The following is a 26,398-nucleotide window of genomic DNA, read 5'->3' on the forward strand; positions in this document are numbered from 1 at the left end:
TCTTTACCAAATGTTTTATTTCACTTGGCTCACAAAGTTGAGAAATGTGTGAACAGGAAAGTGCAAGACTAAGCAGTAAGTAGCCACATGTGCAGCCAGCTGTCTGTCAGCCTCTCTGACAATCCCCAATGCAGTCACATTATCAAGCAGGAAGACATTTTTCTAAGTTTCCTTTAATTCTGTACATAAATGAATGAAATGCAACTGATACATAGATGTAATTCTGAGAACAATTACACTGGAAAGTATCTCGTGTTACAATGCTTCTCGTACTTCAAAAAATTTAACTATTAGTGATATCCAAGGACAAGTTAGGCTCATTCATCAAGAAGGACTTCTTACTCTAGTCTTTAAGAACGAGAGGGCCCTTCACTTGATCTACTACGCTTTTCCCCATCAGTTCTGCAATAATTGCAAGCCCAAACTCAAAGCTGGTTCCAGGGCCACGGCTTGTAAGAATGTTGCCATCCTTTTCCACACGACTCTCAGTGTAGGTATAGTGACCTTGAAATGGAAAATAAAGACAGGATGTAGGGAGGTAAGCAGATAACAGAACACCAAGTTCCAGACTGCTCTGTTCACTGTTCTAGTATGGACAGTTTCTTACAGATAATGAACAAAAAACCAAAGTCAGCCCAGCTCCTTTACTTAACACCTATGGCCTGTGGAAGAATAAGAAATGTGGGAATTAAAGAAACATAACCAGATGCCCCAAATTACTGCTAATCATTAATGAAGAAATGAAAAAATGAAATCTAAATGGGAATTATCCTCTACAAACAGCCGACTGAATTCAATGAATACATATGTAGGCCTCCTCGGCACTAAAGACAGGATAAAGCTAATCTTTGAACTCAGGGAGCTAGGACTCTCCTGGGGATTCAGCCTGGATACAAGATAAGTAAAAAACAAAGGAACCGAGGGAGGAGAGGCTATTATGCTGAGTAAAGGCTATCTGAGGAGATAACACAGGGAGGAAAATGCCTGGAGACAGGAGAGGGAATGCAGATTTGAGGGCCAGCTTTGCCCACAACTTAAAGGCAGGACTGTAAATACATGAAATAATGCTGAAAAGGTATTCTGAGGTCAAATGATGGAAGGCTTTCAAGGCCAAACTTAAGAGGTTCTTTTTTATTTCTTTTGAAGACAGTAGGGAGACACTGAAGGACTTTGAATAGGAAGGCCAGATCTATGACTTAGCAGCAGCAGCAGGATGGGCAAGAAGGATGAGGGAGGAAAGGAGGGAAGCAGGCCAGGCATGGAAACATTCTGCACCTCTGAGTGTGCGCTTGTTCTGCTCTCTTCCTGGGATACCCCTTCAGCTGTCATCTTTAAAAACCTGAACTGAATGCCCCTCCCCCTTGAAACTTTCCCTGCTCCCTACCTGCAGGAGAGGCCCTCTTCCCCCTCTGAACTGAGGCCATTGCCTGCTTTTCTCCCTAGGCTCTACCTACCGTTAGCTGGGGATATTTGTCTTTTCTTCCCTACAGAAACCACAAGTGCCACAAAACTCCGGGAACTCTTATTTGGATTCTCCACAGGACTTACCATTAGTGTTTTGCATAGAAATGCATAATTCATGTTTGTTCAGGGAATGTGTAATTATCTATAGGACATGTCAAAATGGCATGATTTCTAAAATCTTAACAATCATGAATCATATTTTCTTCCTCTTGGTAAAGGCTAGGTTGGATGAGATCAAATTTGAATCCCAACCCCGATTCCAGACAGAGCTGACTGTCTCTCACATGGGACCACAGACTCTGAAGCAGGGCATGAGGGTTGGGGAGACGTTGGGAGGCAGCAACTCAACATACTAACACACTGCAGCGAGCACTCTTTCCCCCACACAAACAGTTCAGAAAACATCAGACCCTGTAAGACTAGCGTCTCTAGTGCCTAAATGTATGAGGAAAAGGGCTAAGCACAGGGAGGTAGGACGTGGCGTTTTGGTGTCACTTCTTTTTTTGAACTCTCCCCAGTTAGTCATTCTTTGGAAATGCAGGGCACACAGTACTCAACAAGCATTTAATAAGTGCCAAGCACTGGGGAGGTAAAGAAAAGCAACCAAACCCCAGCTGCCAAGGAGCTCACCATCTGACAACATGAAACAATTCTGTACAAACAGGAGATGTACAGGATATCTGGGAGGGAAGGCCTTACGATTGAGAGGCCTAAAAAGCCCACTCACCACTACTAAACAATTCAGCCCCAACAGCTCATTTCTGAAAACTTTCTCTATTTCTTTTAGAGATTTAATGTTCAAGCATCTGGCATGCATGGGATTAGTCATGGTACAGATAAATCAAGTAGGCTAAATTCTAATTCTTTTTTTTTTTTTTAAACTCTTACCTTCCATCTTGGAGCCAGTACTGTGTATTGGCTCCAAGGCAGAAGAGTGGGAAGGGCTAGGCAATGGGGATCAAGTGACTTGCCCAGGGTCACACAACTGGGAAGTGGTTGAGGCCAGATTTGAACCCAGGTCCTCCCGTCTCTAGGACTGGCTCTCAATCTACTGAGCTATCCAGCTGCCCCCCTAAATTCTAATTCTTAAGAGGAGGAAATTTTGTTTTAATTTTTTTTTTCAAATTTAACTTTGGTTTTAAATTAAAGCCAAATTCTCTATTAACTCCTACCTAGTGTCAATTCTACAGAAACAGAATTTAGCATGTATTTGCTTAATCTCTAATATGACTAACCATATGCATGCCAAATTAGTTTGGATTGTTATAAATTTGGGGCAACTATTTGACACCTTCCCCCACAGAAGCCTCCTGAGGTGTGGCCCAGAGGGGACCCTGGTTCTCCAAGGCTGTGCCAGGACAGTACAGGCTCTGGCAGGTTCTACCAGGCTGCGAGCACTTCAGGTATGGGCTGGTGACAAAGCCCAGACCTACAGCCTGAGGATCAGTCTAGCTAAGGTTGGAGAGGTTCCATACTGCATTGGCCACAAAGTGATAAAACTCTTAACCAAAGCAATTCTCAAAGACATAAAGGGCTGCAACCTGCATCTGTGCAGGGGGCGGCCAGGCTAATAAAGTAACAAATCATTCAAGTCCTTCCCGACAACAGTGACATATTTTCCAGCCTGATAGAATCTTTGGTAAGGAATCCGCCATCACAACTTCTATTGAAGTCCATATATTCCCAAGCCCTTATTACTAACTAATCCAAGGATCTTATCCTCGGGATGTTATTGAATGAACACTGCTATGCACACACAGTACCCCTCCCTGAACCTCTCAGTGGCAGGAAGACTTTTGGAGATGGACACAAAGAAAACAATTCTGTGAAGACTTTTGGAGATGGACACAAAGAAAACAATTCTGTTAAAAGTTCCTTTTTCCCTCAAAATGAAAACAATTTCATTATTATTTAGGGGGAGTTTTATTCTGCATGCTTTTTGTTTTTGTTGACAGTATGAAATAAGTTTATGACAATATTTTATAATTACATTTTGATATATCTAAAAATATTTTAAAGAAAACTCATTGAAATTAAAATCACAACCCTTTAAATTTTAAAAGTTTTAAATTCTCCCTTTAACTGTACCTATAATAGCAAAGAAGAAATTAATCTTGCAACCATGAGGAACTGAGGGATGAGGAAACACCATTTTTAAGATATACTCTGATCTGAACACCAGGTCCTCTCTGGGGGCAAATAAATTCCATCCCTAAACCCCCTGAATTTCAAAGGACTCACTAAGAAGACTGATTTTTGTTGTATTTTGTTTTAAACCCTTACCTTCCTTCTTAGAATCAATACTGCGTATTGGATCTAAGGCAGAAGAGTATAATGGGCTATACAATGAGAGTTAAGTGACTTGGCCGTGGTCACATAACTAGGAAGTGTCTGAGGTTGGATTTGAAACCAGAACCTCCCATTTCTGGGCCTGGCTCTCTATCCACGGATAGAGACTAACTGCCCCCAGAAGACTTATTTTTGAGAAAGATCCATTTATTCTTCAATTTAACTAACAAGAAGGTGGCCTTTTCTGAATATTTTTGTCTGGAGCTACAGAATTTAAACTTATTCAGAGAGATAAACTTCTAAACCAATTTTGCCCAACTATTTTTAGTCTGCACCAGAGCTGTAAATTTGTTAAAACAGACTACAGGAAAGTGTCCAGCCAGATTTCTACCATTGCTCAGCCACCTCCTCTCCCCACCTTTTACAGCTATTCTCCATCCTTTACCCACATACTATAATATCACCTCCACAGTTCTTGTAAAAAGTTTGACAAAAGTGAAAGAAAAAAGCCCAGCCATTTTGGAACATGAGGAACTCACAGAGAATCCTTGTTATCTAAGACACTGGCTGGGTTCCTTCTGCTACAAATTTTGGAGAGGGCATTTTTGTGCACTCAGTCCACAACGGTACTTACTTCCATTCATCATCTTGTCTTTGGCCAGTGGGTGTGTTGTGACTTTACTTCCAAAACCTATTTCATGAGCCAGGAGAGCTGTAGGCCCTAGAAAACAAAAATTTTAAAAGTTGACTAAATACAGACCTACTTAACTACCACTTCTGAGACTGCATCATCAAGACTTCAAAACAAAACAACAAGAAGGCCTGAACCAAGAATCCAAACATAACAAATTTTAATTCCAGAGCTTGAGAAAGATAACAAAAGATGAAAATGGCTGATGCTGGACTAGCAGTGCGAAGACTAAAACACTGGAGACAAAGCTGTGACTTGATCTAAGCATCCTGGAAAACACTTTAGAATTGTACCAATAATGTCACTAAACTGCCCAGACCATTTGTACACGTATAAAAATATTCACAGCAGCATTTTTTGTTGTCAGTAGGGACTGGATACAACACAGCTGTTTCATCATTTGGGAAAAAGCTGAATGGAACATTTATTATACCATCAGACATGACAAATATGATGAATTAAGAGAAACGTTGGAAGACCAAGATGAATCGATGCAGGCCATAACGAGTAATAACAAAAACCGATTTGCACAGCGACCACAATAATGAAAAGGAAAACAATTTTCAAAAACATCGGAGGAGCTCTGATCAGCACCAGAGGATGACTTCTGACTCTTGGGCAGACAGATGAAGGACTAAAGGTGGGTGTAAAACAAGACAAGGCCAAAGTGCTGATTTGTTCTGCTTAGTTATAGTTGTTATAATAGAGGGCTACTGGACAGGAATGTTAATTAGGGAATAGTGACAGAGATGCCCACCCAAAAAGGGGCATATACAAAATATTTTTAAGATCCACAAAAGAAAAAAAAGTTCAGAAAGGGACAATAGGGAAGGGACAACATGTATTACTCCATGTTATAGTTAATATATACTTAAAAGTCAAAACTATTAGCAGTTCCTACTTTGTATACAACTTTTTTGTATAAATGTTAATGTTTGTTGGTGATTATGTTTACAGTAAGAAGGAAAAAGCATTAAAGAGTTCTAGAGATTAAAACATGATGTTATTTTTTAAATTTAAAAGAATTTTAAATTTTAAATTTAAAAGAAGAAAAATATTCATTCCTTAGGAAGAAATACAATAGATTTTTTTTTTTGTCTGAGGCAAACAGGGTAAAGTGACTTATGAAGTGGCTGAGGCTGGATTTGAACTCATGACTCTTCCTGACTCCAAGCCCAGCACTCTATCTACTGTACCACCTAGCTGCCTAAGACAGGTTTTTAAATTAATATATATTAATATCAATAGCTAACATTTTTATTAATATCAAAATAACTGCTTAAAAAAAATTTTTTTTAAACCTTTACCATCTGTCTTAGAGTCAGTACTGTGTATTGGTTCCAAGGCAGAAGAGTGGTAAGGGCTAGGCAATGGGGGTTAAGTGACTTGCCCAGGGTCACACAGCTAGGAAGTGTTTGAGGCCAGATTTGAACCCAGGTACTCCTATCTCTAGGTCTGGCTCTCAATCCACTGAGCCTTCCAGCTGCCCCCAATAACTAACATTCTTATATGAATATACACACACATATAAATCCTTCCAAGTTTGCAAAGCACCTATAGAGTCTTACTTGATCCTTACAACACTCTATGAAATCGATGTCATTATTTTAGAGGTAAGGAAACCAAGACTAAGAGAGGTTCAAAAATTGCCTACGGTCCCACAGCTAATCAGAGTATAGCAAGCACTATTCAAACTCAGATCTTCCTGACCTGACTCCAAGTCCAGTACTCTATCTCTTCACCATCTAACAAATAAAGCCCTATCAAATTTATAATACATATTATTTTAAAATTGATCAAAATATTTATCAAGCACCTGATTTGAAGACAAGTCTATTATTAATTTTAAGGATAACAAAGTGCTAATGATATGACAAAATATGATGAAATTTACTTTAATGGATGCATAATCTCCTTAATGTGGCTACCTTGCCTACAGAAAAAGATCATGATCCATATTTTTCTCACCCTCATGCACCCCCCAACACCCCACAGAGGACCCCTTATATTACACTAGAGGCTTTCCTTTAGATCTTTTACTACTTCATAGGTACCAGAGTGCAACACTTAGCTGGCTGTTATCCCATAGCCTTGATATATGGTCCAAATCACCTCCTTTTCTGATTTAAATTTAAAAAAAATTTTTTTTAACTTAAAACACCAAAAAACATTTCCATATACCCAGCAAAACACAAAAAGTACAAAACAATGAATCTCTATTTCATTTTTTTAAACCCTTACCTTTCATCTTAGAATCAATATTGTATTTCCAAGGCAGAAGAGCAGTAAGGACTAGGCAATGGGGATTAAGTGACTTGTCCAGGGTCACAGAGCTAGGAAGAGTTCCTGAGATCTGATTTGAGCCCAGGACCTCCCATCTCCAAACCTGGATCTCAATCCACTGAGCCACTGAGCTGCCCCCTATTTCATTTTTTTTTTAACAAGTATATAACATATTGCACACCCAGCTTAGAACTGTCCTGCCTATGTTTCCTTCTGAACTTCTCTTATGGGCATTTACAAACTGTTTAAATGGCTCTTTTGGGGAGCATTATTATTTTGCTAACAATATGAACAATTAAAAAAAAAAGAATAAAACTACAAGCATACAAGCAAAATACATCCATACAATGATAACGTCCAAAAACAGCTCCTTCTGGAACTGAATTTATCACCTGTCAGGAGGTGGACAACATGCTTCATTATAAGCCTCCACTTTGCAGTGTGCTTGTCCCTGTATATGCTTTTCTTTTCTCTTAGTTGTGATGATTTCTTTGTGTCAGTTCACATTGAAGATTCTCTGAAATCATCCCTTTTGCCGTTTCTTACAGGGCAATAATATTTCATTATGTTCAATATACAATCTGGTCACTTATTCCCTAAGAGATGGGGAATGAGACCGTACTCTCTCCTATCCCACTCTGGTTGCCAGGGAGGGTGAGACTTGTTCGTCTATGCTTTTCAGGGTTTACTGGCAGCCTCCTTTGTGGTAGTTCAGGAGGGGCTGGCTCTCTTTTTGTACAGTTTTGGGGTACACTTACGGTAGTTTCTTTCTGCATTTCTTCCTTTGGTCTGGTGTGAATGTCAGGTGTTTGCTAAATCAGGTATGGAGATGAACAAACTTCCTCTGCTCAGGCAGTAATCCTCGCCCTCCAGCACTCCTGAACCTACATTTCCTTGATTATTTCATTTATGTCACTTCTCCGCATCATTGTTGGTAATATTCTATAGCCTCCTGCTACTCTGCTTATCGCCTTTGGATCACTAAAAGGATACGTTTTTGTATTAGGGAGCAGCCTGTGATGAAAGAATGCATTGTCTAATTTCCCAAAGGCAAGCCAGCCTACTCTCTTCTCTTTCATTCGGTGCCCAGATCAATGCCCATTTACATGCTGGGTCAAAGGAGATGTACCAAAGGACTTACTGGAAGGCATATCTAATTACACATAATTTGGGTAATCTGCATTTACCTAGATGATTGTGCATAACCTGTTAGGCGGATCTCTTAGTCTGAGTGGGCTTGATCTCCTATACAATGTAATTCACAATCAGCAGCTGGGGGGAGGGGGGATTTAATCTGGATTGAGCGGGCCATCCTCTAAGACAACATTTCCATTTAATTCCTCACTTAATGTAGGTAATCGGGACAATGAACATAGTCATCTTTGTGGCTGCACCTATCATGGTCTCTTGTCCATAATCGGATGGAAAAGACCTGGTTAGACAGAGGAGGCCTTAAAAAGCTACATTTGGCTCCACCGTCTTGGTGGACTTTATAGTTTCTCTATCCCTTTCACTGAACTGGGCAAACATAAAGATGTGATGCGCTTAAAAGAATAACTCCCAAAAGCCTATTTGTTTCCTTCATATTTTAAATGAAAGCGATCACTGACATCCTCATAGAGTGCGTCATTTTCATGGATTTTACAGTGATGAGAAAGTAGGACATAAGTGAGTAGCTGCTGATGCTGAAACTCAGAAGATCAAATGGATACTTCTGTGCCATTATTTGTTGCAAAAGAAGAAGTAAAACATTCTACAAAGAACTTGAAGGAATGTGTTGGGAAGAATGATTCTGGATGAAAGGTTTAGAGAAACCTCATTCCTGAAGTTTCAGCAAGGCAAATGCTGAACAGTATCACACACACAGACTGCTTCTTGACAGAAACTCATGATTACTGATGAGGATATAATTTCAGATCAGCTGTCTGGGTGCAGTCAGACGACGCAGACCAGTTGGAACAAAGGTCAAAATCAATACCAAATTAGATGGATGAAGATGAGAAGACGATGTTTGCAATCATAGCAGATTCAACCTGACCTATTTAAACAAGCTACTGACTGAAAAACAGTGAACAGAGGTAAAGGGACTCTGCTAATCATTTCCTCTATGTTTATATGAATAAGCAAAAAGTCTGTGATTTCGTCAGCACAGGGCACTCCCTCCTTTCCATTCTCCTCCTGAAGAATGTATTCCTAATACATAGGCGTGAAGTTTCTGAGCAGTTTACAAGCCTTTGGCCTCTTTCATTTCCTAATTATGAACCATATTTTCCAACATATTTTTCACTATCCTCTCATATAAAACTGAAACAGCATTTAAGGGACTTGCTCAAGGTCATACAGGTAAAAGATGGGCTTTGACTTCAACTCATCAGGTGCCAAACCCAGCCCTTTTCTAAAATACTCCATTGTGGGTCACTCCATACATTATACATATTTCAGGTGCATTTTTATAGATTGCAGATAGATACTTATTTCCTTGGATTTTGTCTTCTGTGAATTTCTGCTAATCTTAATCTTGGGGGGGACATAGCTTAGTTTTTTTCTCTTCTCCCCCTTTCCAGTTCATCATCCTTCTGATTAGATTTATTTTCAAGACTCCAGGCAAACATATTTTTATCAGCTTCTTTTAGGTGCATTCCATCTCTGGTCAAGGGCCGGCCATTCCTATATTTTAAGCCACAATCCAAAAATGTTGATGCCATTTTCAGATACCATCTTTGTAACCAGCTGTTCATCTCCAAATGTGCCTCTCTTCTGAATCCCTTGCCCACAATTGATTGCAGTGATAAAAATACCATCTGTCCCCCTTCCAGCTTTCAGATTCTTGCCCAAGAACCTCCCAGTTTCTCTTTGTATGCAGCTCTTGGTGCACATCTTCCTGAATCCTACTTCAGAGATCCATCCACCTGCAGGTGGCTTTCTCCTCTTCTCTTACCACTCAAATGTATCACTAAGGCTGTTCCTTGCTCTCACTACACTCCTGGCTCACTTCTTTTCTGATCATATATTTCTAGAATATCTTCTTTACAACTCTTTGCACACAAATCACTGTTGCTAATAGATGTGCCTGTTCCCACCTACCATGTTTCCCAACTCTCCTTTAGGTCAACTGCAATTCAGATTCTTCAGAGTTCAGACTGGTGTTCCATTAGTTACCAAATTTCGAGAGAATCCTAGCATTTAAAAAGTGAGTTTTGGTTTCAGAGACTGGCTTAGGTTACCTAAAAGAACCTAGCAATTTCCCAGATCCAATCCAATCCTGGGCCCAGTTCATTGTCTATCATGTCTTTCTTTCTTTTTTTTTTAAACCTTACATGCTGTCTTAGAATCAATACTATGTATTGGTTCCAGAAGAGTGATAAGGGCAAGGTAATGGGGGTTAAATGACTTACCCAGGGTCACATAGCTAAGAAGTGTGTGAGACCAGATTTGAACCCAGGACCTTCTCTCTCCAGGCCTGGCTCTCTATCCACCAAACTACCTAGCAATGTCTTCATGATATACATATTAATTCCATGCTACCTGTCTGGCTGCATAACACTGTTGGGTTAACAGGAACTTTTCAGCCACTTCAGTTTCCTTTGTAAATTTTAAAGCCAGACTCTTATGTCATTATAAAATTCAATAAAGAAGATCTGGAGTGCTCTAAGATCTGACACAATCTGCACAATAATTTCAGCAAACATATTTCCAGGGGATCTTGCCATCTATATGAAGCCCATTTTGAGTTAGGCTCTACAAATAATATTTCTGATAGTTATGTTTATATCCTAGGAAATTTAAAATGGGAACTAACCAGTTGCTACCTCTGAAATGAATAGAAGTTAAATAGCTTGGATAGAGGTCATCAATGTGAATTTTTCTGAAGTCTTCTAAAACCAAGTCAAACTAGGTGAGGGGCCTAAAAATAATACTTAACATTATGTAGTACTTTAAGGTTCACAAAGCACTTTACACATATAATCTCATCTGACTATCACAATGACTCTAGGTATACTCCAGCTATTGTTTCCTTCACTGTATAGATGGCGAAACTGAAGCACAAAGACTGGTCCATGATCACAGCTACGAAGTGTCCGTTAGGATACAAAACCAAATCTCTTATGACTTCAAGTCCAGCTCTTATCATCTTCATCATCATCACCTACATTTATATAGAACTTTAAGTTTGCAAAGCACTACAAATATTATCTCATTTTATCTCCCACAACAACTGTGGGAGGCAAATGCTATTATTACTCCCTTTTTATAAATATAGAAACTATGGGGACAACTGGATAGCTCAGTGGATTGAGAGCAGATGGGAGGTCCTGGGTTCAAATCTGGTCTCAGACACTTTCTAACCAATACATAATACTGGTTCCAAGACAGAAGGTATGGGTTAAAAAAATTTTTTTTTTTCTAAAATACAGAAACCGAGATAGGCAGAGGTTAAATGACTTATCCAGGGTCATTTTACACTATGCCACAGGTAGACCGGCTAAAGAAACAAGGGACATTTACCCAGAAAATAGAAGACTTTGGGGTAGTAGACCCAATGGCTGTCATAAAACACTTTTAAGGGCTGTCATACAGAAAGATAAAACTTATTTCCCATGAACTACCCATTTTCCATGAACTCTAGAAAGCAGATCCAGAACCAACAGATACGTAAGTTAGGGAGGCTGATTTCAGGTCAAAGTAAGGAAAATTTCCTTACTTATAATTGTCCAAAAATGTAGTGGAATAACCTGGAAGACAGGGAGGCCCCTGTCATTGGAATTCAAGAAGAGTTTAAACACTTGGGTTAGATATGATTTGAGTATTTCATGTTTCAGTTATGGACTGGCCTTTATGACCTCAAAAGTTCTTCCCTATTTTGGGATTGAATGAGTATCTCTTATTGTACCTGAAAAGACATTCAGAGCTTGATACTTTTGTCATTCATAGAAGCACAAAAAATTGGTTTTGGTATCTTCTATTTAGGGCACTTCACAGAAGAGAGGAATAGTACTAATTCTTCTTTTTCCTCTTGCTACTTAAAAATATCCTCCATAACATTTTCTCATGTTAACCTAAGACCTAGGATCCCAAATAAATGCAGAAATAGCATTTTTCCTTCCCAAGCAATGGCTCTATGTTCCTAAGATACAGGCTTGTTCTCATTTCATTTACACTCACACGACAAAGAGGAGGTATTCTAGCAAGGAGAGCACAAGGCGTGGAACTGGGTCCAAAAATCCCAATCTATGTGATTTTATGGGCGAGTCTGCTTTAGATTTCTTATCTTTAAAATGAGGAAAGTGTTGTTGCAAGGAAAAGTGTTTAACAAACATTAAAATCTTACAGAAATGTGAGTTATTGTGATGAGTTAATCTTTCATATCTCAATCTAATACCCAGGAAAAAGAACAGTTAAATGATACCCCTACAAGTTATTGAAAGCTAGCTGATTCTCAAATTCAGAAGACTAAAACAAATGCCCAAGTAGCTATGTTCTCTGCAAGAATTGATCCTGCTTTACACTTGTTGCAAAACTCTTTGAAAATGAAAAATAAATTCCTTAATCTGTCAATTGCCTTTTATTTTTTAAAATGAGGGTTGGACTAGATAATGTCTAAGGTTCCTTCTCATTTTAATCAGCTATGATCTTAAGACCTGGGCAGGAAAAATGTTTTGCTTTTTGGATTGGTAGTGAATTTATTCCATGTTCTTCTACTAAATTCATTATGATACTTTAAAAATGTTTTGTTCTACTTAGTCATAATATGAAAACATTTTTAAAAATGCATTTTTTTTGCAAATATGTAATTTTGTAATTTAAGTACAATATGCCTGAAAATATTTTTACTTTATCTTTGTATCTTATGTCTAGCAGTGTCCTACACACAGCAGGCACTTAGTAAATGCTTGCTGAATTGACAAGGTAGAGAGGAAAGAAAAGAGCTCAACATTCTCTTCCAAATTGTGATTTCTGCAAACACAACTGAAGACACAGCCCATCTGGGTACTGAATGAAAAGCAGATCTGAACAAAGGAGGGTCCAAACATGAAGTTCCACAGTGCCACCTTGTGGTGCTTCTCCTAAAGCCAGCAGAAAACCCAAGCATTCTCCCAACCTCCGGGATCAAGCCCTCAGTGCTGTCTCTTTCCCCCAGACCTGTCTGTCCACTTCAGTTCCCACTCGTGACTGCTCTCCTTTTCTTGAAACGCTGTTCCAGTCTGCTGTCTGCCACTCTTCCCTGGGTTATCTGCTTCCGGAGTCCTCTTCCTTCTCCCCCGGAATGGCGCCCAGGGGGCGTTCAGGCTGCTCTCTTACAATTCCCACAGCTCACTGGACTCCATTCTGGGTAGCTGCCTTTTGGGAACTCCAACGTTATTTAGGACTTCTACTACGATGACCTTTCACCTACGGCTTGCCTAAACATCTAACTGCAAATCTCCTTAAGGAGAGCGAACAATTCAACAGACTTCACAGTGCTCACGCATGGATGTCTTTTCAAGACAGAGAATACAATAAATGTTTCAAGCTGATGCTTCTGTAGGACATAAAACCACATCATGTGATGCACCAATGCAGTCTGGATAAAAAGGCAGACATTTAAAATGGAGGAATTACAATTGATATGCGGGCAACGTTAGTGGATTTTTAACAATGTCTTACATATAAAAGTCTAAGGATGCAAGATGAGGAGAAGAATGTGTGCATACTACAACTCTACGCTAACCATGTGAGTGTTTCCTGATTCTCAGAGGGTAAAAGGCCAGTGTACTGCCTGACCTGTTCATGTCTTTATGCAGAGGTCAATTTTTCTGGTATAGCAGCTTATGGTTCAGAAGTGGTTGAATGGTTGGCCCCCAAAGCAGTCATTAATGAAGCGATATTAACATGTAGGAGGTCATTAGCAGAAAGCTCAGGGATCAGGATCTGCCCACACGCTTGTGCTAACATTTTTATCAGTGACTACAATGAAGACATGGGCATGCTGTGACAAATGGCATAAAGCAGTTGGTTGGTAGACTTGAGATCCAAAAAGAACTCAACAGGCCAAATCTACTAAGAGATAAATGTAAAGTCTTAAACAAATACTCAATTTCACACGTATAAGACTAAGAGAAGCAAAATATGTCTAGACAGAAGTTCATCCTAAAGACATGGGAGCTGGAGCTGAATACAAGCCTAATATGTATCAATAGTTTAACATAGTGCCAACAAGGCTAATACAATTTTGGCTGCCTTAAAAGAGTGCAGTTTCCAGAGTGAAGGAAGTAACAGTCCTGCTGCCCTCTGCTCTGCTCATACCATATCGGGAGGATCGTGGTCAGTTCTGGGTCCACACTTTAGGAAGAACACTCCGAATGTGCAGGTTGTCAACCAAGTGATAACTATTTCTTTGTCAAGAATCTCACTAACCATCCCTTTGATAACAGGTTCTAGAATTCTGACAGGAGTTGGAGCCAAGCCCATTCTAGTCTGAATATATTCTAGTTGAAAGTATTTTCATTCTAGCTCTAGCCTTTTTTTCTTGTCCTTCTCCAGGCCTGTGGTCCCTCTTCTGGTTGCTGTAATCTTGCAAAGGTCACTAAGAGCTAACAAAACAGCAGGCACTTCTTTCAGCAATGCATGGCCTGATGACTTGAACTTATCAAGAACAGCAATTTCTTATTGCTTTCTTATTCCCTATTTCCTTGCCGACTAAGTCTGAACTGCCTCGGAAAAATATTTGTCTTGTCTTCTGAAATCCACTTCGGAAAAGTATATATACAAATGCTCCGATTGCTGGGCAAGTGAATTAGAGATCTTATGCAAGGAGACAAACTTGACTTCTTAGGTACAGCCGAGACTTGGAATTTTTCTTCCATGAATTACTGGGTATCTCTATTACTATTATTATTTTGAAGCTACTATTCATTGGAATCCAATTTTGTAGACATTCTTAGGCATTTCAGTCAAGATATGGAGAGAAGACCTCATAGTTATCTGCAGTCTCTTCTCATTGGAATGTAAGCGTCTAGATGAGAGACTATAGCTTTTCTTAGTTTCCAACATTGGGTGGGAATGACAGCTGACTCTTACTGGGCATTTCACAAAGTGCTTGTGCATTCTTTCTTTCATTTAATCTTCACAACGCTGTGAAGAAAGAACTAAAGTTATTGTCCCCATGTTCCAGAAGAGAAAACTGAGGCTCAGAAAGGTGATGCCACTTGTCCAGGTCCCAAGAATTAGAAGCTAACTCTCACGGTCCAGTTTACTGTATGAAGTACACTGAAATGCAGGTATTGACAATGAAATGCTTTAAATATCATTTTCAGCTATACATATACAGAAAAAAGGGAGTTCCAAGCAATTGGAAAAATTCTAATGAGAAGTTGCCCAAATTAGAAAATTTACATTACAAATTAGAAAATTAGAAAAGTTACAACTTAAACCTGTGAAATGAAAAGGTTAAATACAGGGCAGCTAATGAATTTACTCTGTACAGATTTATGCTGTATACCCTGGCAACTGAATCTGCTGGGGCAAGCATTTTAACATCATAGTACCATACTTCTTCCTGTGGTCAATTAAATATATGATTTATTCAGTTTCAAAGAACATATGCCAAGGACTAGGAAAAAAAAGATGATAAAGGAAGTAGGAGTAGGCCTCTAGAATCAGGAAATATCTATACTTACTGCAGAAACAGCAAAAAAATCCAGACTCTATTTATCCTTGAATTCATAAACAATGAACCAACTATCAATTATTAATCAAGAACTATTTGCCTAAGTAAGCAAAAAGTGAAACAGTCCCTACCCTTAAGGAGTTTACATTCTAAGAGAGAAAACATGTACCTACAAAAATATATACATAAGACATAAGAAAAAAGAATGGACAAGAGATTTTATCTAATAAGGTATTTTATGATTTGTAAAAGGTAAGAAGACCTGTTAGAACAAACCTGTCAAACTGAAAGACTATTCATATGGCTTTTAGAGAACCAACATTTTAAAAGCATGACAAACCTGCACAAACAGCAGCTATGAGGCCTTTGTTTTTCTCTTGTTCCTTCAGTAGAGTTTTCACAACAGGGCTCTACAAAAAAAGAAAAATAACATATAAAGTAGTCACTAATCCACAAATCAGTCCTGTTTATTAAGAATGCAAATAGAACCTAAAAAATATAAAAACTCCCCAACTAAAATTTAGAGATAGTATACAAAAAAGAAAATTAATACAATTCTTAAATATTTTTTATTTTTAAAACATAAGCAAATTTATAATTCCATACCATTAGTTTCACACCTTATATATCACCCCCCTCCTAGAATTTAATGACACCAAAAATATGAAATATAAATAGATTCTTGAATGCTTTCTTTAGATTGTTACCTCACACAAGTTTTGTGCACCCAGATTGCCTCCTGGTAGGACTATCACATCATATGGGCCCTAAATATAAAAAAAAGACAAAAGCAATAAAGTACATTAAAGAGAAACCCTTTCAAATTCTAAAAAAGAGAGCTAAAACAAGCTGTAAAGGACATTCAGAAAAAATGGAATTTGGGATAAAAGTGATCAAAACTATTAATGTCTTTTAAGACGTTTAATTCAAAAATTTCAGTTTAAAAATTATATTAGCTAATATTTAAAAAAGTGCTTTAACAATGTGTCTTACATATGTTTCGTTTGCTCCTCAAAACCATCTTGGGAAGTAAGTGCTTTTACTTATTTTAGTTAGCTATGAGAAAACTGAGGCAGACAAAGGTTAAAGCGACTTGTTCAGTATTACATGGCAACAAAGCAGAATTCAAACTCAGGTCTTCCTAACTCCAAGTCTAGTACTTTTCCCACTATGTTCCATTTATCAATTTGCTAAAAATATAAGCTATCAATTTGGTTTAATAGCAGTTTTGAGTGTTTCTTTTTAAATCTCTAAGAAAGCAAAATGAGAAACTTGAAAAAGTTGAGCACACAGTGAATACAGTAATATAACATACTGAGATGCAAGCAACATTGTTTTGAAGACCCCAATTTCTCTGTATTTAAAAAAAAACTAACATTGAGTACCAAAACAAAGATTTAATCATCTAAGTACCACAGCAAAGAAAACCGAGAAAACAGAAATTGTAACACTTTTCTTTCTCAATTTAAGCATTCCATTTTTAAGCATCAAGTTTTATACTTAATTACAAATTCCCTATGACTTTTATCATTAGCATCTGTCTTTAGAAGGAAAAGAGCTTTCTCTTCTCTCTCAAAATTTAAAAATTCATTCATTAAATAATATTCTCACCCATAGCCCCAAATTTAAGGCACCCCAATTTTTCTATATGCAGATTGACCCCCTTAGATTTCTCCCACACTTTTCCTGACCAAACATCTGGGAATGAGTTTCTCCAAATTCATTTTGGATGATGACATCATTAAATAGGTCAATGTAAAAATCTGGAAACTTTTCTCATTTAAGTTCTTAGATCAAGGTAAAGAAAATAATGGTAAAGGGATTTATTTATGCTAATCAAGTATTTCATTCTCTTTCAATCAAGAGGCTAATCAAATGCTCCACTTAAGAGTAAACATGTAAATATTTGTGCTCCTTTGGAAATGAAATAAAGGATTATGAGAATAAGAAAAGTCAAGGAAATCAAGTGCTAATCATAGTCTCTCTGGCCCAAGTTTTGTTTTGGTAACCTTCAGGAGAGGAGCAGAATAGGAGGTTAGATAACTAGATTACATTGTTGTACAGAAATAGGAAATCCCAAAATGAGCAAACTTTGTGCCAGTTATACAATGTAATAAACAAGATTACACAATGTTTTAGAAAACCACCTCTCAACAGGGAACAAATCACGATTAAACTTCTAGAATCCACTATGACATAATGAATAAGGAAAATGTTTTAAGAAATATTTCTGATTAAAAAAAAGGACAAACCTGCTTTTTTGCATCCTCTAGACTCTCATCAGGGCAAATGAATACATCCCTACTACATTGTACTGGGTCCTTTCCAGAAAGACCTGCAAGAACGACTTTTATCTGAAAAACAAAAATAATTCCCATTTTCCTATTGAAGAAACTGATCATTTACTGGGCAACAAATTCATTATGAATCAATAATGTGATATGGCAGTCTAAAAAGCTAAGATTTTAGATTGCTTTGAAAGAGGCTTATGCCCAAGACCAGGGAAGTGATTGACCTAGTTCTATTCTATTCTGGCTAGAGTGTATCTAGCCTACTATTTTCAGTTCATATTTTGGAAAGAGGAAGTACAATTAGGATGGGGAAGAGACTAGGATTATGCCATACAAGGTTCAGGTTAAAGAACTGGGTAAATTTAGCCTCAAAATGAAAAAAGGAGGTAGATACTTTTTAATACTTGTCTTCAAGTATTAAAGGCATCATTTGGAAGAAGGATTAGATGTCTGCTAATACAGAACAAGAAACAAGCAAGTTAAAAAAAAAAAGGAAAATTTAGTCTTGCCCCTTAAGATAACTTCCTGGAAAGGCTAAATATGGGACTGGCAACCAGCTGAAATATTGGGTTCCCTCTCCGTGGAGGTCTTCAAAGAGGGGCTGGAGGACCTCTGGTGAGAGATATCATCGTCAGGATTCTTGGCTATGGGAGCCTTGCTTTGAACTCAATAGCCTCTGATGTAATCTTAAGTGGTGGAAGGGATATTTTAATAGATTCCTTTATTTTACTGTTTAATCTGTTGCCAAGATGTTGCCAAAAATTATAATGAACATTTATTTCACTAAACTGCTGTATGTTTTGATCACTACATACTTTGATTACTCTGTGACCCCATCAATGAGAGTAGGAACTCCTTCTACAACATCCATTCAAATCCTGGGCAAATCTCTGTGTCCTTCTGCACAGAAGTCCGCCATACATCCTGTCTCCCATCCCCAGCAAGTATTCCAAATGCAAAATGATAAAAATGAGTTGGCTTTACATTTAACATTGATGATTTATATCAGCTGTGGAGATTTACATTTTATTTTAAATTTCAAAAAGTTTTTTGACAATAAATATGCCAATCTAGGTGATATGGATAAATATTTACAAAAAGACATAAAAGAAATCCACAGATAAGTTGACAGAAATGATCTGCATACTTACTCCAGCCCTCCTCATCAGATCAACAGGGATAACTGTTTCCATCTCCTCTGCTCCTTTAGCCAGAATGACTAATGCCTTTTTTGAAGCCATTTTTTAATCTTATTTTTTTAATAAACACAATTACTCCACTGAACCTTTTATTGCAACGAAGAAATGGACAAAATTTTAATTTGAGAATCTTCTCAGTCGGTAGAACAAACACCTCCTAGGGAAAATGCAGAGTTTAGGCAGTTAGACAATGGTAAAAATTATTATCCTTTGACATTTTCAAAAGCACCGACTTTTACACAGTATTATAACAACTAATTGATTTGTTACATATTTCTAAGGAGAGTTGAGTTTAGCAAATATATTCTCATGAGTCATGATAGGAGAAATTCATATTAAAAAATGCATCTGAGTTGTATATACAATTATACATGGCTTTTTCACATAGTATTTCTCCTTTAGCAAGAAGGAAAATTCTACTTCACAGCACATGACTAAACTTTATTACGTGGGCAAAAAAATATATAGTATTTTGTAGTTATCTTCAGAGATTTTAGAGAGGAATTTTTAGCACTAATCTTTGAATCTGTTTTATATTAACAATGGCCAATATTTTACATATCTTTTTTAAGAAGAGAAGACAGGGCATTACCCCATACCAAACTTAAAGGTGAACAAGATCATTTTATTTTTTTAATTGTTTTTACTTACAAGCCATTTGTAACCCAGCTCTTATCTCAATCTTTCATTCTTTTACTAAATGGTTGAACTTACTTAATCATCAAACAAATGTTTCATTCACAAGAACTACAATAACTTTTACATCATAGGTACTTCAAACATATAAGCTGCTTTTAATTCACAATGTCTGGAAAACCTTATATCTATCTTCCAGCTGCTTACAGGACTACTAAAGTCAAGAAATCTAACCCCACACAGAAGAAAATCTTATTTTTCAATTTAATTATCCCAATGGTGTTAATATTAAAAAGTCAAACAGCATTCCTAATTTGGTTGCACTGATTTTTTTCCCTACTTTTTTGTTGATCATGTTGCAATCTACATATGCAAGCAATCTGTTAAGATATTCCTGAATTAGCATTCCAGACAGTGCTAAAGGTCAGCCCGAGTCCAAATTCAACAGTTTATGTAACAACACACAAAAAAGCCTTTCTCCAGTTAATAATAGAACAACTTTCAATTGTCAAAATGAGCCTTTCACCTTTTAATTTTCTCCACTGCTGTTCAGAGGTTCCTAGTGCCCCAGTTAGTGAAAAAGATCTTCAATTCTCTACTCTATCCTTTCTTCTCTCTCTAAGATGATAGATTAATTTGCAATCTTATCAACTAACATTTGTTTTCTTTTCACAAATTTGTACTTGTCATGTTTGGCATTAATTAATGCCCTCTATTTTATCCAGATAAATCCAACCAAAAGTAAAAGAAGTCAGCATGAAGCAGCTAGAGGCAGCTTGTAACCTACCCAGCACACAGGCAGAGATGGACTCATGCTAACTTGAAAGTAATTAGGTCCACCAGAATCATTATATTGGCTATTATGACCTGCTTGCAGATTTATGAAAACCATTTTATACTTAATTTGTTCCTTTTATGTCTAAATATACCTATTTAAACGTCTTTGAATGGTTTTAAATAAGGAATCAAGTGATTTAGAATGGCAGTATAATTTAGGCACCCCCACCAATCAGAATGGAATACTCCAATATGTCTCCCATAGCATCTGCTGTTTTTAACCCACTTTGGTCCAAACAGAAATGAAAAAGAAAGAATATCTCACACGATCTCAGTATTTGCTTTTAAAATTCCAAAGGCAAATTCAAATTCCTTCAGTCTTTTGACATACCACTCCTTCCAGGCTACCAAGTGCCTAATCTTGGTGTCATCCTTTACTCCCCGCTCTCCCACATATCACATAATCATCCAATGCATCTCACATTTCAACTCTTCTATTTCTACCAGCATCTCTCGTATCCAAACACCTTCTCTCTCTCTCTTTACAGAACCACCATCCGATTTGGAGCCCTCTGGCCTAGTTTATGTCACAGACCCCTAATCAGTCTTTCTGCCTCAAGTTTCTGCCCACTACAACCCAACTTTCATGTAGCTACAACAGGGATTTTCCTTAAGCAAGCTTGTGACCATATTACTCTCCTACTCAGTAAATGCCAGTGACTACCCTACTGCCTCTAGGATGAACTATAAACTCCAGCTTTTAAAGCCCTTTGCAGAGTAGCTTCAACTTCTCTTTCTGTCCATATTATATATTATCCCCTTTCCCATTCTCTGCAACCCAGCTAAACTGGCTTTTTCTCTTGGTCCTAACAGTCTTCTTTCCTGTCTCATGCCTGAAATATGCTTCCTCATCTCCTCCATCTCATAAAATCTGTCTCAAGTTGCAGCTCTAGCACTGCCTTCTACATGAAGACCTCCTTGATCCTGTTAGTCTATGTTGTCTATGTACCTGTTGTCTCTCTTGACAGAATATAACCTCCCTGAGAACCGAGATTACTTCATCTGTGTCTCTTTATCCCTAGTATCTAACACAGTATTTGGACATTGTAGGAATTTAATTGATATAAAAGACATTAATTATTAAAGATACATGAGAAAAGTTTAACTCCAGGCTACTAATTTTTTTTTTCTGTAATTACTATTAATCCAAAGAAATAGATCTAACATTTGAAGCTGAAAGGGACCTTTGAGATCATCTAATGCAACTCCTCTGCCATTTTACTGATGAGGAAACTGAGGTTCCAAAAAGGCTGTTGCTTCTGCAGAGTCCCATAAGTACTAAGTAGTCCAGAACCTCTGATGCTTGAGCTAGTATTTTTCCCATTGCACTAAGTGATTCTCTATTAATGTCATGCATTATTTATTGATGGTTCACAGACATTTTCATAAAACAGAAGCTCCTCATTTGCGTTTTATAATTGAGCAAACATTAAATACTTATACTGGGTAGAAAAATGCTTTGCCAAAGGGAGACACAACCTAGTGGAAAGAGCCCCTGCCCTCATTGGGCTTTACCTCATCCCCACGCCTGGAATCAAATCCTCTTTTCCATGTGTCTAAATACCTACTTTAAAGGTTAAAAAGTTCTATTTCCTTCCTAACCTAAGTCTCTTACCATATATGCCAATTGTACCATCTGACTCTCAACTATTTTTCTCCCCCCTTTATTTCCCACGTCTGCTCTATGGGATTGGCGAGCAAGGCCATGTGAGAAGGGCAACAGACCAATCTGAGGTTTGTGAGGAAGGTGGCACAGTGGAAGGGCCCAGGCCCAGCAGTCAGGAAACATGCATTCTGGGACCTGCTAAGCTACAAGCTGGCTGTGCATCCTTAAGGAAGTTGATATCGTTGTATGTCCTTCAGTTTACTCAACTGTAAAATCAAAACTTCTTCAGATTCTTCCATCAATTCTTAAAACACTCCATTTATACTGTACAATGTGGCATCTAATCACCAACTACCTAGTACATGAAATTAGACAAAGTATGCAAAGCATCTGGCAAACGCTAAAGGTCAGTAATTGGTCAATACAAATCCTGTTCTCTGTTGAGCCATGTCTGCCTTGGCTATCCAACAAGTTTTTAAAGGCAGAGACCATGCTGGTCCATCGATGGCCTGGTGCACCCAGCAGCAGGGGTCATAGAGAATGTGCAGATATCCCAAGAATATGTGTAGATCACAACCTATCCAAAACCTAATAGGGAAGCCTTAAAGCTTGTCTGGAACACAGGAGGTTCTCCATGTCCACACAGTTAAGTGTGAGAAACAAAATTTGAACCCAGGACTTCCTGATCCAGGACCAAAACTCAATCCAATTGACCAGACTGTCAAGCAGTTAAACAGCTATTAAGTAGTTAAAATATAATCTTGAACAAAATGTTACATATATATGTCAGTGGATCTGAAAGTTTCAGTTTAGAAGTTACCCTTTCCATCTTTTTATCTCTAAGAAGTCAAGTGATTTTGAGTTCTTAATGAGTCACCAGCATGAGAATATTTTAATTTAGTGGTATAAATAAAACTCCCAGTAGATTTCCAAAGAAAAAACTGAAAATGTCAGACATAACTCATTCATCAAAAAGTATTACTACAGAATCACCATAAAAAATGATGTAGGGCTGTTTCTCCAGAAAGACCAGTGATATGATCCTATAATAGTACCTTTCTTAGATAAGTCAAAAAATCACAGAAGCACCCATTATATACCCAGAACTGTGCAAATCACTAAAGTTGTATAGCCAGGCAGATGCCCCAAAAGTAGGTCCAGAACCTGTCTAGAAGGAAGGAATATTCATTCTCTTGGGATAGAGGGTTCAGAATGGGCAGAAAAAAAAATAACCCATTACAAATGAGATCTTGAAAGGGCCTTGGACTTGACATTCTGGGCATTTCCAGACCTTCCCACTCCCCAGCTCCAGACTGATATGGAGCTCTCCTTCATTCTGCTTCAGTCCAACAGGACAACTTTCTGTCACTCCCTGAGCTAGTCATTCTATCACTGTGTCTTTGCACTAGCCCCTTGTCCCATTCTCAGAATGCACTGTCTTCTCATGGCCTCCCTGAATCTTTAGCTTCCTTCAAAAGACTCAGCTTAGATGCTACCCTCTCTACAGGGAGCCTTCCCTAATCTCTCCAGCCTCAAGTCATCTAGCATTTACATATTGGTATAGCATGGTAAAGCATAATGAAGTCCTTCCTAGACCACAGGAACCATTCTTTGTTTTTGTCTTTGCATCATCAGTGCCTTACACATAATAAAAGGGCAAATGTTTCTTGTACTGGATTATTGGATTTTTAAAAAATGCATTCAGATCTGGCCTCAGACACTTCTTAGCTGCGTGATCTTAGACAAGTCATTTAACCAAGATTGCCTAACCCTTACTTCTCGTCTTCTTGGAAACAATACCTAATATTGATTTTAAGACAGAAGGTAAGAGTTTTTATAAAAACAAATACATAAATGTGAACCCTTTCTTTGAGAAGAATCTAATAATGGTAAGATGGAGTTTTCACTTTGCTTTGCAAATCTTAAGGCGCCTACATAAATACTAGCTATTATTAGCATCAGGTAACAGATCTAGCAGCTATAGAAGTGTAGGTTCTTCCAAATAATTTTAGATTACTGCGTACAAATCCTCCAAGCAGTGAGAGTCCAACAACTGACAGGGGCACTTCAGAGTATCAACAAGGATTTGACAGGGAGCAGCTGGGTAGCTCAGTGGATAGAGTCAGCCCATGGGAGGTCCTGGGTTCAAATCTGACCTCAGACCCTTCCCAGCTGTGTGACTCTGGGCAAGTCACTTAACCCCCATTGTCTAACCCTTACCACTCTTCTGCCTTGGAACCAATACATAGTATTGATTCCAAGACGGAAGGTGAGGGTTTAAAAAAAAAAAGGATCTAACAGCTATAGTTTCCTCTGACTTTGTGACGGTTAGGAAACATATTTCCTTTAGTATATTTATCATTCTATGACCTCAGTTCACAACACAGCCCAAGAGTTCAAACTTTGCCCTAGAGACAATAAATAAATAAATAAATAAATAAATAAATAAATAAATTACAAGAAAAGCAGCCAGAAGCTGAGTGAATAAAGACACAAAGGAGACTTTCTCAGAACCATGCTTAATACCACAGAAATCTTACTTGGTTCCTTTATTCTCTCTTTTATCAATAAGGCCAGCTTTAGGGGCAGCTAGGTGGCTCAGTAGCTAGAGCAGTAGGCCTGGAGATGGAAGGTCCTGTGTCCAAATGAGGCCTGACATTTCCTAGCTATGTGATCCTGGGCAAGTCATTTAACCTCAACTGCCTAGCCTTTAACACTCTCCTGCCTTGGAACCAGTAAGACTCTAAGACAGAAGGCAAGGGTTTAAAAAGATAAATAAGGCCAGCTTTAGTGTCAACTTATGTGGGCAGCAGCCCAGATAATCGCGGCATATCTAGTCTTCTAAGTTGTGTAATGGCAGCCTTACAGACTTATTTCATATTCTCCTTCATCTGGTTTATGCTTCAGCCTAACAAGGGGACTTGCTGTTACTTCTTGAATTGAGTTCCTATCACTGTGCAAGTCAGCAAGTTCTGGATTCAATTTCTGCCTCTGACAAATACTAGATGAATGGACATGTTTAAGTCACTAAAGCTCAGCGTCCTGGGCAACTATTTGAGCCTTAACAGTTACCTAGAATTGCCAAATTTCCCAAAGCAGTGAAATCACACAATCATTAAATATTCTTGCAAAAACAGTTTACCAATCCCACTCAATCTTCCCCACTCCCCTCCATCCCCCCAAAAAAGGAGGCCTGAAGGGGTAAGGACTGCAGATTGAGGCAGGGAAGTGGTGTTAGACTTGGGAGTCAGGAAAACTTGAATTCAGATCCTCTCAAGGGCATTTACTAGCTGTGACCCTGGGCAAATCAATTAAACTTCTCTGTTTTCTCATCCATAAAAGGAAGATAATAATAGCACCCTCCTCACTGTGAGGATCAACTGAAATACCATATAAAATATGTTTTACAAATCTTAAAAGTATATATTATGTAAAATATATACATGATTACATAGTTATGTTTATATATTATACATCTATAGATTTGTATATTATACATTTAACATTTGTATATATATATTATCTACATTTATATAGCATATTTGTATAATATACACATATACATTTGGGACATTTGTATATTACACATTTATGACATTTGTCTAATATACACATATGCATTCATATTTACACATAAATGCCAGCTATCATTATTATTGTCCAGAGGCAATAATAAACAGCTAAGGAGGGTTAGTCTGGGCCTTTGGAGTCTTTAGCCTAGAGCATGGATATATAGGATGGGAGGGGGGAGGTCAGGGGAATCTAGGTTCAAATACTTTCCTGGCCATTACTTTGGGCCTCAGCTTCTTCCGCTGCGGAATAATACTTTGGGGTCCTCTTGCTACCCTAAATCATAGGGTCGGCGATCTGGGGGAATGGCTTTGGAGGTCATCCGGTGCATAACCCACCTCCCCATTTTACAGATAGGAAAACTGAGACCCAGAGGCCAATTGAGAAGCGCTTTACAAGCCTAGCCGCGCTCCATAAGCCTGAGTCATTATTACTATTGCTGATGCCGCCGGCGACTTGCCCACGGTCCCGGTCACACAGGGCAGGAAAGGCCTAGTCCCCCCTAGCCTCTGCCCGCTGCTCTGACATTTGAGGCCGGGAGGTGGGCGGCGACGGCGGCTGGAAAACTCTGACAACCAGGGCGGCCCAGGCGCCTCTCACCCTTTCTCCGGCACCTAGCAGTCGGAAGGCCGAGACTAGCACGCGGAACGGAATTCTACACCCACCTCCTCGCAGACCGGGGCTGCAGTGGGCGGAAGTGACGAAGATGCTGACGTCGCTACGGCCCGCGTATTCGAACGGCCACAGGACCCGGCTGCAGAACCGCCCCCTCTCAGCATCCCGTTTCGTGTTCTGGAGCGGAGGCGCGAACCAACTACGGGGCCGAGAGGGTGGGTAAAGGCAAGAGTGGGGCGTGGCCAGCTCCACGCAGACGCTTTCGGGAGA

At 38.5% G+C, this 26,398-nt stretch overlaps 1 protein-coding gene across 6 annotated transcripts; it reads right to left on the minus strand.

Annotated features, from left to right (window-relative positions):
* Positions 1–26,314, minus strand: PARK7 (Parkinsonism associated deglycase). 6 transcript variants are annotated; one of them, XM_007493044.3, is made up of 7 exons: positions 26,179–26,314; positions 18,817–19,021; positions 17,627–17,728; positions 16,082–16,141; positions 15,715–15,784; positions 4,388–4,474; positions 1–504 (listed from the first exon to the last, which is right to left on the minus strand). In XM_007493044.3, exons 2-7 carry the CDS (start codon positions 18,904–18,906, stop codon positions 344–346), a joined length of 570 nt encoding a protein of 189 aa, XP_007493106.1. In that variant the 5' UTR covers positions 18,907–19,021; positions 26,179–26,314; the 3' UTR covers positions 1–343. The 6 variants fall into 6 exon arrangements, with proteins under 6 accessions (XP_007493106.1, XP_007493105.1, XP_056651838.1 ...); XM_007493043.3 differs by having other exon boundaries at positions 26,114–26,247; XM_056795860.1 differs by lacking the exon at positions 26,179–26,314 and adding an exon at positions 25,735–26,150.
* Positions 26,315–26,398: the final 84 nt, after the last annotated feature.

This window comes from Monodelphis domestica, chromosome 4, assembly GCF_027887165.1.
Source record: "Monodelphis domestica isolate mMonDom1 chromosome 4, mMonDom1.pri, whole genome shotgun sequence".
NCBI lineage: Eukaryota > Metazoa > Chordata > Mammalia > Didelphimorphia > Didelphidae > Monodelphis > Monodelphis domestica.